General features: G+C 39.7%; 1 protein-coding gene across 2 annotated transcripts in view; it reads left to right on the top strand.

Moving 5' to 3' along the window:
- KIZ (kizuna centrosomal protein) overlaps positions 1-19,079 on the top strand; it is an 824,452-nt gene that overhangs the window by 49,941 nt on the left and 755,432 nt on the right. For both annotated transcript variants that reach the window (XM_078649325.1, XM_078649324.1), the window contains exon 2: positions 8,141-8,203. In XM_078649325.1, the coding sequence (XP_078505451.1) occupies positions 8,141-8,203 (63 nt within the window). The remainder of the gene's footprint in view (positions 1-8,140; positions 8,204-19,079) is intronic.

Here is a 19,079-nt window from a genome sequence, read left to right as displayed (position 1 = left end):
GCACGAAGTACGGTACAACGGTGTTTCTGAAAGCACCACCTCCATTCAATTCCACCAATTCCATCAAGATGCAGGATATTGGCACCAGGTGCACTGTATGGATCGAGACGCTCAATAACCTCATAGATGCCCTAGAAGAAGTAGTAAAAGAAGTGCCGGAGAAAATCTCTCAGACTGGTGCAACATCATACCATCAGATCAAAGAAGCATTGGGTGCCAAGTTCAATCAAATGCAGAATGTCAAGTATTAAAGGTACAATTTCAGTCAAGTGAGACAGCAAGCTGGTGAAATGATGGTTGAGTTTGTTGAAAGACTTGATGTGCTTATCAAACACTGTACGTTTAGTGAATTTAATGTTGAAGAAGCCATATGCCTCAGAGTAATTAATGGCTGTCTTTTCGACTATTTCAGAAGAGGCATGTTGGAGAGACGCTCAGTTAAGAAAAAGTTCTAATGGTTGAAAGGACCAATGAAAGAGCTCATCGACAAGCTGTCGATATGTAAGCTGGAACAGCAAAAAATGAATCAGCATTGATCATGAAAAACAAGCACAATATAGAGGCACGCAAATTGACACCTCCAAAGCAGAAAAAGTTGTATTTCTGATATGGGTTTTCATTTCCTCATGAAGGCAAATTCCTAGCCATAGGACAGATTTGCAAAGGTTGCGGGAAAGAAAACCATTTTATATTGGTTTGCAAAGCAAAAGAGAAACCTAAATACATCACTGTAAGAAGAGAAAATGGACGGCAGAAGGTTCCAGAAGCATTCTCACCACGCTCGCAAGGCCAAAAAGCAACATCAGTTACGACAAATAGAAACCAGACAAAGCAGATCGTCGTCAAGTTCTTCCTAAATAGGCCCTTCAATGTCATCATCAAGCTCCAGTGAAAAAGATGGATGTGTGGTGATGGTATCGACCAAAGAACAATGGGCACATGTAGGTTTGGCTGCTTGCAAGGAAGAACAAAAGTCAAATGCAAACCACCAACCGAAACAGCCTAATTAATTTGGGCACTGCTCCAAGATTGCAATAAAGGTCAGCGGTTATCCCGTAACCTTTCAAATAGACAGTGGTGCGTTGATTATCATCATGTCAGTCAAAGTTCAAAAGCCTTTTCCTTCAAAAGCTTTGCCACGCCTCAACTCGTCAAACTTGAAGGTATACACGTGGGCTATTTGTAAACCATTGTAGAGTCAAGGGTCATTCACAGCAACAATGCGACATAAAGCATTGTCCGTGCAATTGCTAATTCACGTTATTAAAGAAACTTCTTTCAGTGCATGCCTACTCAGTTTTGCCACTGCTGCTGACATAGTACTCATAGCTCTCAATTACAAACTCCACACTTAATCTGAAATTGTGAGTCTGTTTCTGTTGTTGTTTTATGGCCTAGGAACCCTCAAGGCAATATAAGTGCGACTTCACATTAATGAGGGCATTTGCCCTTTTGCTCACCGGCACCGCAGATTTGCTTTTCACTTGCAAGAATTCATTGAGAAAGAACTAAACACGCTGTTCAAGCATGACATCATTGAGTGCTCCCCCAGTCCTACGCCATGGATTTTGCCCATAGTGATGATGCAAAAAAGGACAGTGGAGGTGTATTGCACAACTGTGTTGACATCCGCCAGGCCAACAAAGCAATCAAGAGAGAAAGACATCCTGGTCCACACGTACCAGACGTGATCTTGCAACTGAACGGTGCCAAAGTCTTCTCCCGTCTTGACCTGAACAAGGATACCATCAACACGAGTTAGAAGAGAATTGTAGATACATCGCTACTTTTTTGACTCATGTTAGTCTGTTCAGATACAAAAGGTTGAGTTTTGGAGTGTCGTCAGCTGCAGAAAGATTTCAGGATGTTTTGTGTTGAATAATTCAACCTGACATGCATGCTTTTAATTACAGTGATAACATACTTGTATTTGGAGCAACACAAAAGGAGCATGACAAAGCTCTTCCACAAGTGTGCCAGTTACTTGCTGATGCAGGTTCGCTCCGGATGCATCAGAGTGTGGATCACACAAGACCAAACTTGGAACCAAGCACCCTGCCTTCATGATTGTAAAGGCATGCTATAGGGGTGTCTTATAGGTTTAAAGTGCAGTGACCTTAGATATAGTAAACCTATATCTTTAGTAAGTGGTGCATGCACCAACTTACACAAGCTGCAATGGCAGGCCTATAGAACCATTTTGAATGGTCTCTCATGGGTGGCAAAATACATGCTTCAGCACATGGGAGACCTCTGGGGTACCTATGCCCTGGGTACCTTAGTACCATATACTAGGGACTTATAAGGGTGCCCCACTATCTAATCTGGGATGCACCAAAGTACTCAACACAACAGTTTAGTGAGAAAGCAGATAGACTGGGGTCATGATAAGCAGTATCCCAGTCAGACTAGTCAGAAACCGCATCACATCAAGCGAAAAGTGGGGGTAACCTTAAGAAGTAGATCCTACTTTCCTACACGCTGTTTCTACTGATATTTATTTATTTAATTTCTTATATCGCGCCAGAATCGACCCTGTCGGGGTATCTCCGCGCTTTGCACGCCAGGTTGGTAAGGAATGTAGCTATGTGGATGGGCTAGGGTCTCAAATAGATGAGCTAAGACCGTTATTCTTCCAGAAATAGGTTTGTTTTGAGCATCTTCCTGAATATTCAGTGGGCCCTGCTGCTTCCTCCTGTTTCTGACAAAATTGGCAAACGAGCCGGCCTCCTTTCTAAATCACAATGTAAGCAAGCTCTTTTGCCTTAGCTTTTTTGTTTTATTAATTTTTATAGTAAATGTATATGCTAGTTTCTTGGTTTTTTTTTTATATAATGACTCAGAGGGGCAATAGCTTGCAGCATGAAGAGGTTTGGGTTTATTTTTGTAGTGCACGGTTAAAAACCATTGAAGTGGGGTTTTCGGATAGTTAGTAAAACACTTCTTGAAGAAGTAGGGAGAGAGATTGTCGATATTTCTGAAAAAGTGTTGGTACTTTTCTTTTTAGGCTTTACTGCAGTTGTTTACAGCTTTTCTTTTTGCATGTTTCTTCTTCTGGTGTGTGTTTCAACGTACCACTAAATCATATGTATACCCAACTTTCGCTTTCAAGACATAATATATCCTGGGATATGCTACGTTGCTCTGACATGTCCATGCCAGGACATGTCAGAGCAAAAACAATGGCATCCTGTAGCAAGCTTCTATCTCCTGCTACAAATTGTGGCATACACATCCAGAACCAGCAGTCATTCGACCTCATTGGGTATGTGGGTCTAACAAACTGACTGGATTGATATAAACATCATGCATTTCCTATTTTAGGTACCCCTTTTTGATTCTACATGGTTATTCAGGCATATGTTTTAAATGCAAATGCACAAAATGCCAATGTTGTGAAAGTGTTTCTTTAATTGCGACCTGATAATTCAGTTTGCTCAAATATATTCATGTTTTATTTTAGCTTGGCTTGAATTGTTTTTCTAATTATTCTTTTTAAATAACAAGACTTCATAGAAATGAATATCATGATTTCTCAATTATTGGTTTTACACAGAAAGCAATGGTTCACGGGATATAAGTAGATGAGTGGCTAGAGGATCTTTATTATTATTAGGCTTTTTTTGGGGAGATGTTTAACAATGTGCAGAGCATATAAAATGGAGCAAAGCATTATTAGATAGGATGAACTGTAACCCAGAGACTCAAGTCAGAGGGTCATCCAGTAGCCATAAACCCCTTTCCTTGTCAAGGCTTTAGAGAAGGAATATTGATTCCTCCTACCAGCTATTTGTGGTGCGAGGACAACATAGCGCCGAAGTCAAGAACAGCAATTGCTGTTTCTTTACTTAACACTTCGTTTATAGCAGAGAAAAGGTATGCAGGAGCAGACCATCTATGAATATCGAGTAGACCCCCTATTAGTGCAAAGTTTAGCTTAGTTATCCTAGGGAAAGTAAGGATTGGTGATATTTATGTAAAGAGATCCCAAAATACTAACCTAATGTTACAATATTTTCTGTTCTGCCTTTTGACAAATGTAATTGCCTTTATCTTGTTTATTTCCTATGATAGTTACTATCCATATTGTGTGGAATAGGATAGGGGTTTAATTTTAATAAATCTTGAAAGTATATCCCTAGTTTCCCAGTATCCTTGAGTGTATCTGTTCCTAATGAAAGAGGGTTTGGGTTCCCCCAACTAGTCCAGTTAATCTCAAAGGACTGATCATTGCCTAACACTCACCCTACTCATGTAATGCTCCATGGGTTTTTGGGGTTGCAGTCTATCGGGTTGTTTGTCTCATATTCGTGCATTGACTAACTCCTTAGCACCAGAGCGTCCTGAAAACGTATCAGGGTAAACTGGTTTCTCAGAGACTGTCCTCAGATCTCATTTCTTGTTGAAAAGAAACAGTTGGTTGTTTTTCTGCCATTTACATCACAGCCTAGGGAATTCAGCTGTTGGGTTGCTCAGGGATTGATATTTTTCCCTTTTTGTCAATTTATACATACGTCCCCTAAAAAATGTTCTCCTGGTTGGGTCCCGTGTTTACCTGTTCACTGGTGACACCCAGCTTTTTATGTTGCCTCCATATTGTGTTTCAGAATATGTGCTAAAGATGCTGCCCCTCCTTGACGAGCTGTCTTTCCCTTTCCTGGTGCTGGATGTCAATTGATTTTCCAAATCTTAATCCCAGAAACACAGAGATCTTGATATTTCCACCTGGAATAATGATGTCTACCCACAAGCCGTTAGTCCCACTCCCGCACCATCTTGGGCAGTAGGGAGCCTTGAACATTTATATTCACACTATTCTGACTTTAAGTATCCAAAATGGTCGCCATCTATTTTCTGCAACTGAAAATCCTCAAGAGAGTACTCCATTTTATCGAGCCACAGCTTGATTGCCATTTGGCCAACACCCTGGTCTGGTCTTGACTGGACTATTGCATTTAATATACTTTTTTGCTCTAGAAAACCTCCTGCACCGTTTTCAGTGGTGCAAAATGCAGCAGCTTCTGTGAGCACGTTACCTCGGTCCTTTGGACACCATACTGTTTGCCAATTCACAGCAAGGCCATTATTAAGGGCATTTTTATAATTCACAGAGCAATCTCCCAAAATACCCCTGACTTCCTAGCCACTACATTTCAGTGGCACCTACGAGGAAGAACTTTGTGTTCTGTGCATCATGACTTTCTACATGGTTGTAAATCTTGAACCAATGCTTACAGCAACAGGATCTTTGCTGTAGCAGCAGCCACATTTTGGAATTTCACATTTTGGGAGATCATATTTTTGTATAACATTTTATTGTTTTGCTCAAGTCACCAGCCAAGAGGCAGTGAAAGAGGTCATACAATAGTAATGTATCCGGTGTGTACACACATAGTAGGGTGGAATTAAACATGACTGCTGTTACGACTAGTGAGGTCTAAATTATGATGCACTGGCACCAGTAAATGTAGTGAATACCACTTCTTATACATGGTATACACTCTGGAAGTCCCCAACAAGGAGCTCACAGGTTATGTGTGTTTGAAGCCTAAAACTACATCCTGACTTGTTGCATCCTAAATTTTATTGCAAGATTTGCTATTAGTTGTACATAATTATTAAATATTATCCGGAGTTTAGTCTAAGTGACATGAGATGTAGCTGTATCTATTTCCATAACCAACTAGTGCTGTCTAATTAGTGTTAAGTTTGTTCGGTTAATAAAAAAGTTTGTTTGAACTCAGTCCTCAGAAAGAAACAGTATATTGCTAGACCAGTACAATGGAGTTGTTGAGATTTGGGCAAATTACACTGTTAAAAAGGCGCAGTTACAGTGTATTGGGATTTGTGTGTATTATCACGGCGCTCTACGTGTTCCAGGTCATCAGATTGAAGCCTAGGAAATGGAGATATAGCTTGATAGCCACTTATACTATTTTCGTCGATATTATGTGCCTGACAATTAACTGATTTGGGGTTTTCCCTTTTCATCTTTTGTAGGGCGACGTCCTTAAAGTCACAACAACTGGGAAATGTTCAGCCTGTGACATGTCCTTAAGTACAGACAATAACTACACCAGTCGAATGTCTGCACCTTAGTACATCAGTGACCTGGGGCTGCTGGTGGTAGATAGCCATGCCTCTTATCTGTTTTATTTTTGGATTACTGGCAACATTATTTAAGCCTCAACACACACATTGGGGAAGCACATTACATTTTTAAATAAGGAGCTGCGTTTGTGATATTTAAATTGTTATTAAAGTTAAAACGGATGAATCTTAATTAATTGTGTTGATACATTTTAGTTAAATGAAGAATGTAATATTTATATTTTTGTTTGGTGTATAAATGAACAAGCGCATTGAAGTAATCTAAGTGGCAGACGATCTTTAAAAAAAAAAAAGAAATCCGTGGAAAAATTGTCCTTGTTTGTTGGCCTAGTATTCTCCTTCACAACTAGAGCATTTGCTTTAAACTGCCTGTTTCATAGGAAGATCTTACTGGTCAACCAGTTTATGTAATTCCAAACAGTTGCGTTACTTGGCATGTTGATTGTCTGTAGTAAATCTAAGTCTTGTAAGGATTAATTCAGATCTCAATAAACAAGTTCCTTAAGCTGTGCAATATTATTGGTGCAAATTTATCACCAGTCTTTTTTACTGATATTCTCTAATTTATAAAAAGGTTTCTGGTTTGGTTTCTTTTACTTCTTTGCATTGGACATTAACGTGTTATACGGTCAAAGTAACCCAAGACTTTATGTCCTACTGTACTCTCACAAAATGTCTGCACGTCTCCCTGAGGGACAACCTACATAACTTAAGCTGTTGAGACTGGCATTAGCCATTTTATACTGAAGACTGTCAATTATTAAGACCGGAGTAGGTGAGATCAGAAACTGATTCTTGTTCCGACATTGTCAGCTCAAAAATCTCACATAAAAGTGTTTATCCATCAGGGCCAGAGATACGAGTATGTCTTTTTTTGGCATAGGCATGGCATACGTGGTCATTCATTTTTAATCTCGTTATAGTTCTCTGTAAAATTTCACATTCATAATCATGTGGTATTTGAATAAAATCGTGAACTTGGCTTGCTTATTTAGCAAATATTTATGTTACAGTTTTCATGAAGTGCTAATGGTTTCTTCTAAGTATACAGCTGTTAGTGCACTTGAAGGATTTCATGAGCCACAATAGCTTCTGTCCACGCTAAATGTTGAATGCAGTAACATCACTGAGAGGACTTCACATCATGAAGTGCTACTACAGTGCATGCTCATCCGCAGTGACTGCGATGTTTCCTTCCCTTCTGATGGCAGAAAAATGAAAACGTAGGTGACACTTAATTTGATCTCATCATGGCAATCAACTGTGAGCTCCATAAGAGAAAAAAAAGGCAATCTATGATGCCTAAGACTCTGCCCAAAGAACTTTGCTGTTCCTTTTCCAAACATACACAAAAAAAACACCCTTCCTCGCCTGTATCCCCACGGTATGCTTGATTGAACCCTCTAGGACGAATACGATCAGAGTCAAGTCCTCACATTCTCGGCTTGCGCTCTAATTTCTGCCCTTGTCCTTTCATTTCACGGAGCGCGATCATAATCCAGCGTGATTGCCGAGCCACTCTGATGGGAAGAGGGTGTTTCACCATCTGCATGTCCCTGCATTTTTAGAGTCAATTGAAATAGCCCTTGAGTGATTAAGCTGTTGACCATGCTGCGTGGTGCAGGGAAATTAGCAACTCAGGTTGGAAGTGCCGCCTCCTCCAGACCATCTTCTGGGCATATAAAACAAGGCCTTGTCAATAGATGAGCAATGGCAGTCGTGTATACTTAGATATGTCATTCTATACTTCTCAATTTTTTTTTTTTTAAGAGTTTGTGTATCCCAAGAATTTATTTTTTATTTTTAGCATATTAGAGACTGTAGTGTTTGTGTGACTTCTTACTATGTCTGACTTCCCACTTGCAAAAAATATTGGATATTGAAATGTCCATGGAGATGTTCAAAATGTTTTTTTAAAGTACTTGATAGACTGTATCCCCCTTTTGAATTATATTTTCGGTATGTTTCTCCATCTGGTTCTGGTTTTTCCTTAGGTTTGATAATTGTGTGTTCTCTCTCCTATTTTCAGTGAAAAGAGGAGGTTGGAGCTGGAAAGAAAACTCTTTGAATACAGCCAGTCAAACCGGGCCATGTAAGCAAATAAAAGCATATGCTACAGAAGAGATTTAAAAAAAATCATTTGGGTTTTGAAAATGAGCCTTGTGTTCTAAAATTCTGAATAGAATGTGAATAGAAAACAGTATATCAATAGAAATAGTTTTCTGATTTCTCCCTTTTAAGGCACATGTTGCTTATTGACAACAACACAAATGCTAAAAAAAAAATTCTAACAGATCAATGTAATCCTTTTTTTAAATGATACCTCTAGGAGGTTCAGAATTTAAGTTTATGCACTCCTTTTTACATTGCATTGAGAGTATTAGCGAGAACTCTTTCTGTTGCCTCGCTATTATGCACACTGTTTTTTGTGTTTTTTTTCTTCTGTGTGCATCTTTTATTTTGTGTTCTCTATATTCTAGGACTCCGAAACATTCGTTTCTAAAGGCACAGAGTCAAACATGTTTCAGTGTCTGCCTTTTGACAATTCAGTTTGAAATGGATTCGCTTATTTACATTTTACCTTTGTTTATCTCTAAACCCATTCAAATCTAGTGCTATACAGAAGGCTGTGTGCATCCTATAAATGTTGTGATTGGTGTATCTTTCTGGTCATCAAACCAGATCTGCAACTCAAAAAATATCAGTCTTATAAATGAAATCGTGTGATACACGTTTTGCTGATCATTAGATTAATTTGTACAAATTGTTCAACATATGTTGCCTTTCGCTGGTCTATGTTGATGTCTTACCGGATTTTGGAAGTAGGTTTTTAAACTGTATGCAATTATGTTACAAAATAGGAGGATTTGTTCATTTGTCATTGTTGGTTGAGGACAGCGCATAATATCTCCGATTTTCATTTCCATGTCACCATTCTCGCCAAGGCTCCTAATCCTTCCTTCTACTTCCCGGGATTAGGGCACAATAGGTGTCGCTGGACTTTAAGGTTGCAGCATAATGAGCTGCATTTCATTTACATGTGTTTGGGGGCAGAAATTACATGAATTTAACCATTCGTTTGCCATTTGTTTAAGCTTCAGCCACCATCTCGCGATTAAAATATGTCCGAAATGTCATTCTGTCCTCTGCAGTAGAGGCCTTAGGCAACACGAATAGGAGATGCTGAGAAGAGCGTTCTTGATTATTTTTGGTGCCCAGCTATTTTATGTGTACCATGAATGGCGTTAAAATATCAGGTGCCATTTTGAGCACTTTGACATGGCCTACTGTTGGTGCAATAATTGCTTGTTACAGATTTGTTGAGCACGAATCAGATCAGTTTGCCGCTCGGGCACCATACATATTTGTGGATTCTGGTACCATGCCATACACATTTAGACTTTAGGACTCTGTTTCACAAAAGGAAGGTTCAAAAAGTTGGAAATAGCCTTCTGTAGGTTTACTGAACATCAAGAAATTAAGTTGTATTATTTACACGAGTACCCAAATGTTTACATTTTCACACATGGAAAGTGTACAGTTCCAAATGCTCACCTAGTAAACAAATAGGTATTTGCACATATTTTTTCCATAAGAACCCCCACTTCCTTTAAATACCAGTTCAAAATGGCTGTATTCCCTCCCTTCTCGCACCCTGGAAATGCACTTACTGATGACACTAACTTGATTAGTTATTCATACATAATGAAGCTGATAGACAACTTGCAAAACAGCTGTTAATACTCACAAACGTTTATGTTTTTGAGTGTTCGCCTCATTTTGCAGTGGCACCCTCTTCCAGAACACTGGCATTCCCACCATTAATCCTTAAATTGTAAATGCAGACGTTCCACCGGATAGCTATAAATGGTGCACTCCTAAGTGCCACTTTTGAAGTCTGATGACATCATTCCTGAATCTTGGAATCGGGGTTAGGATTCTGTGTTAAAACATGTCTGTGTTTGTTCTTCTAATTTGTAATTGGGTTCGGGCAAATATGCTTGTATGATTGTATGACTTAACATGATGATATGCAAGTTCAGGTAGTATTTCTTTTTCATTACGGCACAATAAACTATAATTCTTCAATAGTACTTTAGTGGAAGCTGGATTTTGTTTAATACATGGACCAGTAGCGGCTGATACCGGACCTCGCTGTTGGGGCTGCGAAAAAAGAAAAAAAAACACCTGAAAATGGCCAGCCGCCACCTTGCCACCATCCTCTTCTTTCTGTCTTTGGTCCAGCTGTAGGAAGCACCCGGGCTCCCCTGAGCCAATTACAAAGCTGCATTGATCTGAGCGCTGTGGTTCGGTGCTCAGACAGGGAATGGCAGGCTGGGTATGTTCCTCCCCAGGCTGTGCATTTCAGCCAGGTGGGGGAGATGCAAAGTGCGCAAGAGTGTTTGGCCGGCCCAAGAGGGCCGGCCCATTAGTTGTGCACCCTTAGGGAATGCTAACCACTCCTCACCCTGCTCTGGCCAGCCCCGCAAGCCACTGATTGCAATAGGAAAAGTAAAACTATAATAACGATACGTTGTTATCATTTTATTTTTCCTTTTGAGCAGTGGGGCATCGCTCCTCCACTCTAGCGGAAGACTTGCACTTTGGAGGTGAGTGTTATGTACTATCTCTTTTTTTATGCCTCTGCAGAGCAGCACAAAATTTCAAGAGTCGAGCTTCAAATAAGAATTTTCAAGTCTTTGGAATCACTGCTCTCCTCTTGAACGCTCTAAAGACGTACAAACTACACACATTGATAAGAATGCAGTTCCCTAATAGTGTCAAATATTCAACCTTTGTTGCTCAAGAACCTGTGTTGCTGAATCCAGAAGCGCAGCTAGGAAAACACCACATTATTCACTTATCTTAACACTAACCCTCAGATAATCTTTGGAAATAAAACATATTATACAATGCGAATGACTCTTCCACAGTATTAAGAATTTCCTACTTATTGTAATTCAAACAACTTAATTCCATTGCTTTCCAATTTCTCATCTCCGAAACAGTTGGGCAAACTGGGAGGGACAGTGCTAACCTCTGTGTTTTTAATACAATCTAGTTTGCCTTAACAAACCTTTATAAGATTGCAATTTTATAGCAAGACCAAACAGACCAAAATATTTGTACAACATGTGAGGAAGCATGAGCTACCAATATCAAGTGAAAAGTGGAAAGGTGGGCACTTTTATGACGTCAGCCATTTTTATGGTGCCCTCCAGTCTTAAATCTGACACAAAATCTTATTGGCCATAATTCCACTTGCTGAGTAAATACCAAGTAGGCTCAAGCCTAGATCTGACTCATGTATTGTTGTTGTTTTCTTGATTTGTACAATATTGACATTATGTTTATTAAGCAGTTCATAAGAATATGAACTGATACATTTTGCGCTCTTTCATAGGATTTTTTTCTGAAGATGGGTGAAGTAAAATGTAGAGAATTGACTCTGAAAATGAACCAGTTACCCTCCCTAAACAATCAGGCTTAATGTCCCATAGATTGGATCCCCAGAATCTCATGCAAGGGAGTAGTCAAAAAATTAAAATACCCCCCACTTTAAACCAAAGCTCTTATGGCACCAAGCAAGTGAAGCAAGTCATCGTGACCTTCCATAAAAAGCTCTCTTACCTCGTTCATCCATCCATTTTTTCTTCCATCCATGCACTGATATCCACCATTGCATATTTACATTCTGTCATCCTTTCATTCTTTAATTAATCATTCAGGCTTTCGCCATTCTGTCCGTCAAAGCATCTGCCCGCCCATCCATATTCAAACTTATCCATCGATCTCCAAAACTGTCCATCAAATCTATCAATCAAACCTATCCATTCATCTCTCCATCTGCAATTTGTCATCAATCCACCCTTTCTCTCATCTATCCAACCATCCATCCATCCATCCATCCATCCACTCATCCATCCACGCACCTGTCCACCCCCTTTCGTTCATCCTTTCACTCATTCATCCATCCTCTCTCTCACCCATCCGTCCACCCTTTCAACCATCCATCCACCATCCCTTTTACTCATCCACCCATTCTTTCACTTAACCATCTTTACACCTGTGTTTTCATTCACTTATTCATTCATCCACCCACCCTTACACTCACCCATCCATCCACCCTTTCATTCACACATCCATCTATCATCCATCCTTCCACTTACTCACTCACCCACCCTTTTGCATTAATTAACCTTTGTCTGCCAAGTAATAGCCCGAAGAGGCCCATCAAGAAAGAACTCAACCCCCTTTTCTCTCTCCATCCATCCTTTCAACCATTATTCTCTCCATCCATCTTTTCAACCATCCATCCATCGATCGTTTCGCTCATTCATCCATCCACCCTGTCACTCCAGTGATCCATTCGAGCTCCCTTTCACTGATCCATCCAGCCATCCTGTCAATTCAATTTCAATTCAATTTCCGTCTTTATTCGATCATAATCAATCATAAAAGACACATATAAACAAATACAATCTAGTATAAAAGGCATAACATCTCATACAGAAATATTATTAAAAGAGCATGTCATTTTAAAATCCCAAGACTATTTAAAACAATGATTATAGTTAAAAATGGAGAATTCCAGATGAAAAGGTATTAAGGCAAAATTACACAGGGCTTGACTTTGGTCACCATTATTTAAAATAAATAACTAGGGAAAATTAGAAACACCAAAATATAAACAAACAAATTACATACTGCCTTGCAAATTATTCCTTCTCAGGGCCCAATTCCAGCTCAGAAACGTGGCCATGGCAATGACTATGACTTCAATAGTTCCGGTTTTTAAAATACTCAGGGCCGTTTGACAAGATCTTGTTCCAAACTTTTTACAAACCGGCTTTAGCCATTTCTGCCAAGGACCCTTGTATGCAGGGCACACAAACAGGACATGCAATAAAGTCTCATCCTCTGTTACACAAGTATTACATTTTGTATCCTGGTCATCCCCCCACTTTTTGGTGAAAGATTTTAGGGGGAGTGTTCCCACTCTAAATTGGTGGAAGAGTTTTCTGTCACCAGAACATGTGATAATGTCCCAATAGGCCTCCAGCTTATACCCTACTTAAATTCTAAAAAGAGGCATGTAAGGGAACCACTAATAACCGAGAACAGAGACTTTGCATAAACCTTGTCCCTATATAAAGCTTTAAAATCTTTTTTCGATGGGAAAGAGTTCCCTTCTGGGTCCTCCCACAAGTGAGTGATGTCCGATTCTATTAACAATGCCTTAATCTTTAGTAACCAAGGTATTTTATTTGACTTGTCCGCTTCTCTAATAAACTTAACGGCTTTTGCATAGGGTGCTAACTCCGGGGTAGTCCAAAGTCTTCGCCAATAGGCAAGTCGTCTAAAACCCGCAGCCTCCTCAAAAGGAATATATCCTAGATGTAAAAGTAGGGGCCTAAGGGGGGGGAGATTGACGAAGGCTGGTCAGTGCCCTCCAAAACTTGTTCTGGGCTAAGACTAATGGTACTAAATTTTCGTACTCCCAAAGTTCCGCCCCATAAATTATTGAAGCTCTAACATGCCCTTGGTATATGGATAGAGCCGGTCCAATTGGTTTGGTTTGAGACAACCAAAATTCTTTTAAGAGGGCCTCTGCTAATTGATTATGCCTTAAGACTAATAAATCTAACTGTGGCTTCCAATTTAATCGTTTGCCCAAGGTGACGCCCAAATATGCAAAGGAGTAAGTTTGTTCCAGATGCACATTCTAATTTCCACTCTAGCTTTCACTACTTTATGTTTGTGCAAGACCATGAACTTCGTCTTATCGACGTTAACTACTAAATTGTGGTCTTTGCAAAACAAGGTGAACCGATTGAGGGCACGTTGCAGACCAGATTGCGTCTTGGACAAAATTAGTGTCGTCTGCAAACATTGAAAGCTGAACCCTGGAACCAGCAAGAACCAGCAAGATTAGGTGCGTCTGTGGGAAATTCAGTGTAGTATGAGATAGCATTATTTATGAACAATGAGAAAAGGGTAGGGCCAGAACACACCCCTGCCTTACTCCCTTGCTCACAGAAAAACGGTCTGTTAACTCACCCTGATGACCCCATCGTACTTGGGCATATGTTGATTCATGTAGTTTTACAATAAAGGATAAGTTCTCTTCCAGGGGATCCTCATCAATAGTCATAAGCATTAGAATATTCCCGCCCATGTGCGGGACCCCGGAAACACTATATTATATGTGCCCCACATATATATATACATATATATATATATATATATATATATATATATATATATATATATATATATATTCACTGTTAGGAATTAGCATTTAGAAAACCTTATTTTACTCACACAAAACCATTGAAATTCCATATATAGTTAGTTGCACTAACTATATATCGCGCACCCGCAATCCACTGCTGATGATGTCACATATTACATCATTCATGACATGGTCAGTGACATCACTGATGACATCACTGATGACATCTCAAATGACATCACTGATGACATCATCTAGTGTTTGTGTGTTTTTGTAAAGTTTAAATACGTTTTACATATTGAAGAATGACTGGATGTATGGAAGACTGAGTGTGTGTGTGGCTGGCTGGGAGGTGTGTGACTCTGTGCATATCAATGTGTACTTGTATCAGTGATTGTATAAGAGAGTAAGTATGTGTTAGTATATGTGTGAAAAGTATGGTGTTCTGTGTTTAACTATAGATGAGGAAATCGAAGTGTGATTGATTCTTCACAGGACTGACTAGGTTTATGAGTGCATATGATAGTGTTCTAATAATAACTGACTGTATGTATGAGTAATTGTATGGGTGAATGAGTGAATGTGTGTGTAGACGTACGAATCAGTGAGTGCGTATGTAGTAACTGGTATTGGTGTGTCATGATGTCATCAGTGATGTCATTTGAGATGTCATCAGTGATGTCATTTCAGATGTCATTAGTGATGTCATCAGTGATGTCACTGAAGTATGGTGTTCTGTGTTTAACTGTATAGATGAAGAAATGGAAGTGTGATTGATTCTTTACAGGACTGACTTGGTGTGTGAGTAACTCCATGGATGAGTGGCAGTGTGTGACTGTCTGCATAGGTGTATGAGTGCATATGATAGTGTTGTAATAATAAGTGACTGTATGTATGAGTTATTGTATGGGTGAATGAGTGAATGTGTGTGTAGACGTAGGAATCAGTGAGTGCGTATGTAGTAACTGGTATTGGTGTGTCATGATGTCATCAGTGATGTCATTTGAGATGTCATCAGTGATGTCATCAGTGATGTCATTTGAGATGTCATCAGTGATGTCATCAGTGATGTCACTGACCATGTCATGAATGATGTAATATGTGACATCATCAGCAGTGGATTGCGGGTGCGCGATATATAGTTAGTGCAACTAACTATATATGGAATTTCAATGGTTTTGTGTGAGTAAAATAAGGTTTTCTAAATGCTAATTCCTAACTATATATGGTCTATAACCTATGGTTTTTTCAGTGAATTTTCAAGGTTTTGTAAATGCTAATTCCTAACTATATATGGTCTATAACCTATGGTTTTTTCAGTGAATTTCATTGGTTTTTTAACAGCTAATATCTGTAGCTGTAAAATGTATTCTTCTTTAAATCCAAAAATATATTTTATATGTTTATGAATAATTTTTTTTTTAAATATTTTTTTTTCTTCGTTCCCGCTTCGCGAATCGGGAAGCTTCCCGTTAGCTGACCTTGATGCCGCGAAATAGACCGCGAGCCGGTAAACGTTTCTTTACCGCAAGTGCCGCGTTAGAAAACAACATCGTGACGCCTCCCGTCCGCATGACGTTTCACGTTGTCGCGTGATACGTCATATGACGTGCTACGTTAGCGAACTGGTACGCGAAGCGAGTCGCAAAGCGCAGGTTTCTGGAAGCAAACCGGGAGGCCCTGCAAAGCGCTTAACGTAAACACAGCAAGTCATGTGACTTGGTAATAACACTTTTCATTGGTTCATTTCACTTTTGGTTTCCTAATGATGTAAGACTAGGTCATATAATCTAAAATGAACACTTTTGATTGGTTGAGAACTCTTGTTTTTCCCAAATGATGAAAATCCCTCCTTCTTTCCTCACTCTGACTTTCATCATTGTGAGAGAAAGACCCTTTTTGATCACTGAGCAATGGCTTCTTTAGTAGCTTCAGCTGGTGCTTCCCCACCACCTCCACCACATCCCAGGAAGAGTGGACCACCTGCTCAAGTTATAATTCAGCAAGAAGAGGAAGAAGAGGAAGACGAGGAAGAGCAGGAAGAGAGGCAGTTTTTGCCTGAGAAACCCAGGACGTCTCACCGGAAAGAAAACTTCATTTGGCAATTTTTTAAAATTCCCAAAGGTCAGAAAAAAGTAAATGCAAGATACGTAACTTGCCTTATATGTCAAGATAGACTGTCCAGAGGAACCGAGAAAAAATACAGTTTCGGAAACTACACAATGCATCGCCATATGACTAGGTGGCATCCTAACAACTACAGTGCTGCACAGTTTCGGAACGACCTAGATAATCTCCCTATTATGGCCAGAAGATCTGTTGTACCGGAAGTAACGGGACCAGAGGGCAGGGAGATGGTGCCAAATATACAAATGAGATTTGGTGAAGTAAAACACATCTGCGTATTTTGCGATGGATTCATTTGCTACGGAGAAAGAAGCATCACTCTGATCAACAGAGCTATTGACTATCATATGCAAGTTTGTACGAAACGCCCAAAATAATAAATACTTTTTTTTTGTTTTGTTGCTCCTGTTGAGCCCTTTACAATGAATCGTTTTCATTGCCCCCTCCAAGAAAAACCCCAAAAAATATAAAACTGTTCAGAAAAATTCAAAAAAAGTAAAAAAATGTTCTGAAAAATAATAAAAAAAATATAAAACAACAAAAACAATTAAAAAAAAGTTCTTTTCAGAACTACCTCCCCGTTATTAAAACATTGGTACAATATTTGGAACTGTGCCAACCTCTATTTCTCTTAGTTCGCTTCCCAGTTCGCTCGCCGGTACGCGAACCGGAAGCGAACCAAAAACAGTAAGTATAAGGGAAGGAAACAGACACTTATGTTAAAAGAAAGACAGCTATAGGGGAGTAAACTAGAGATACTATTACCCGTAATCCACTGCTGATGATGTCACATATTACATCATTCATGACATGCTCAGTGACATCATCAGCAGAGGATTGCGGGTTTTTTGACAACGTGCCTTATCCACGGTTTAATAACGCTGCCTTTTGCTTTATATAAGTTTTCAAATTGTATGAAATATATACCAATAGGTCGTTATGAACCTTTAGGTAGTGCTTTTCTTCATGAGGTCTGGTCGCTTCCATACACATACAGATGTTTCAAAGATGATCAAGAAGTTTATCTGAATGGAGAGGAATGCACTGAGACGCCAGATCATTCACTAATGTGTAGGCACATACAGTTACACGGTTCATGCAACAAACACCGACCAAATATGGCTTGCGTGTTGCAAGGCACGCCAGTTCCTGCTATCATCCCCACGTTCAAGTTGTTGGAAAATGGTAGTTATTTGATGCTCAATAATGAAGATTGTTCTGAGTTAATTAAAAGTATTCCTTTTATCGTAACAGTAAGTGAACGGGTTATTTGCTGCAGAAATGTTCTATTTTCTCCCACACATGAACATAGGGAGTTTTCAATCTGGCCACAAATACCAACCTTGGGAGAGATTTCAACGGCATGGCAAGAATAAGAGCTCTTTTGTCTCAGAGAGAGGTGGCCTTGAGTTCGGCCCGTGAAACTTTCGTGCTTCACATAGCGAACACCCGTACAGAGGTGCAGACCCTTTTCAATTCAGATTTGCCTTTCAATTTCAGCAAGATGGTTCGGACTATCTTTAACGCATCCTCCACAAAGGCCCTGGCGCACTTTTTTAAAGTTGTTACCAGTGGTCTCGTGACTTCATTTGAGAAAATCTTTGGAGTCATCCCTGCTTTCTTTCATTCTATTTTCTCCACTCTGCTTCGTGGATTGGCATTTTTACTTGCATTACCAGCGGACGCTCTTGTGCTTTTTTACATTTTTAAATATGGATGTCCCTCCTATGCAACCTCCCACCCTGCAGCTGCTGACACTGTTCCGCAATCGCATGCTAGAATATTATGGCACAATGCCGTTGGCGATATTAAGCACGGCATATGGATTATCTTTTCGATTCTCCTACTTCACCTGTGTCCAGCCTGTATTTCACTGCCTGACCTGTGATTTCGATTGGGCCATTGATTTGTGTCTCTGCGGACCGGTTTCTCCTGACGTCGACTTTAATCAGCTGATGACTCCTATCATTACTCACGAGTTGGTTTGTCCTGGCGAAAGGATTATGGCTGTGGCATTGATGCATGGACTAATTGGTCCCTGGAATTTATTGGCGGCAGCACAGTCTTTCTTGGAACAGAGCTTTCTTGAAAACCCACCGAGCTGTCCTCTGATGGTGATAGAGGATCCGGTGCTGGGAGAGCACGTATGTTCTTTTCCGCTTTTAAATTGGATGGCTGAACTGTTTTCGGATGAAGACGGTGACTTCCTATTGGAGGCTGTTGCAGCTTATTTTGCATACTCAGTTATGTCATAGACCTTTTTCATGTTTGATATGCTGAGTACTAGCATTTCATTGACAATTCATTGACTTATTTGTCAAGTTTTTATTATTTACCTTGCCTATTGGCTTAAGACTCGATAAAGTACTTGGCTGTTTTATTTTTCTTTAGCATTAAATTTTCCTAGTTTTTAATGCTTTACCTTGCGGACCGTCCACATATAAACTTGCAATCTGCTCTCATGAGATGGCACTTCTATTATCTTATTCAGTTCGTTTCCGGATCATGGGGAGGTGTCATCTAGGTCCTGGATATCTTTACACCGTGTTAAGTTAGCATGGGCTCATTACAGGTTTAAACGCCATTTTTCCTTTTTTGCAACTTC

This window comes from Lissotriton helveticus, chromosome 6 (assembly GCF_964261635.1).
Source record: "Lissotriton helveticus chromosome 6, aLisHel1.1, whole genome shotgun sequence".
Taxonomy (NCBI): domain Eukaryota; kingdom Metazoa; phylum Chordata; class Amphibia; order Caudata; family Salamandridae; genus Lissotriton; species Lissotriton helveticus.
Note: the sequence above shows the minus strand (reverse complement) of the source record. Positions and strands in the feature narration are given on the sequence as shown.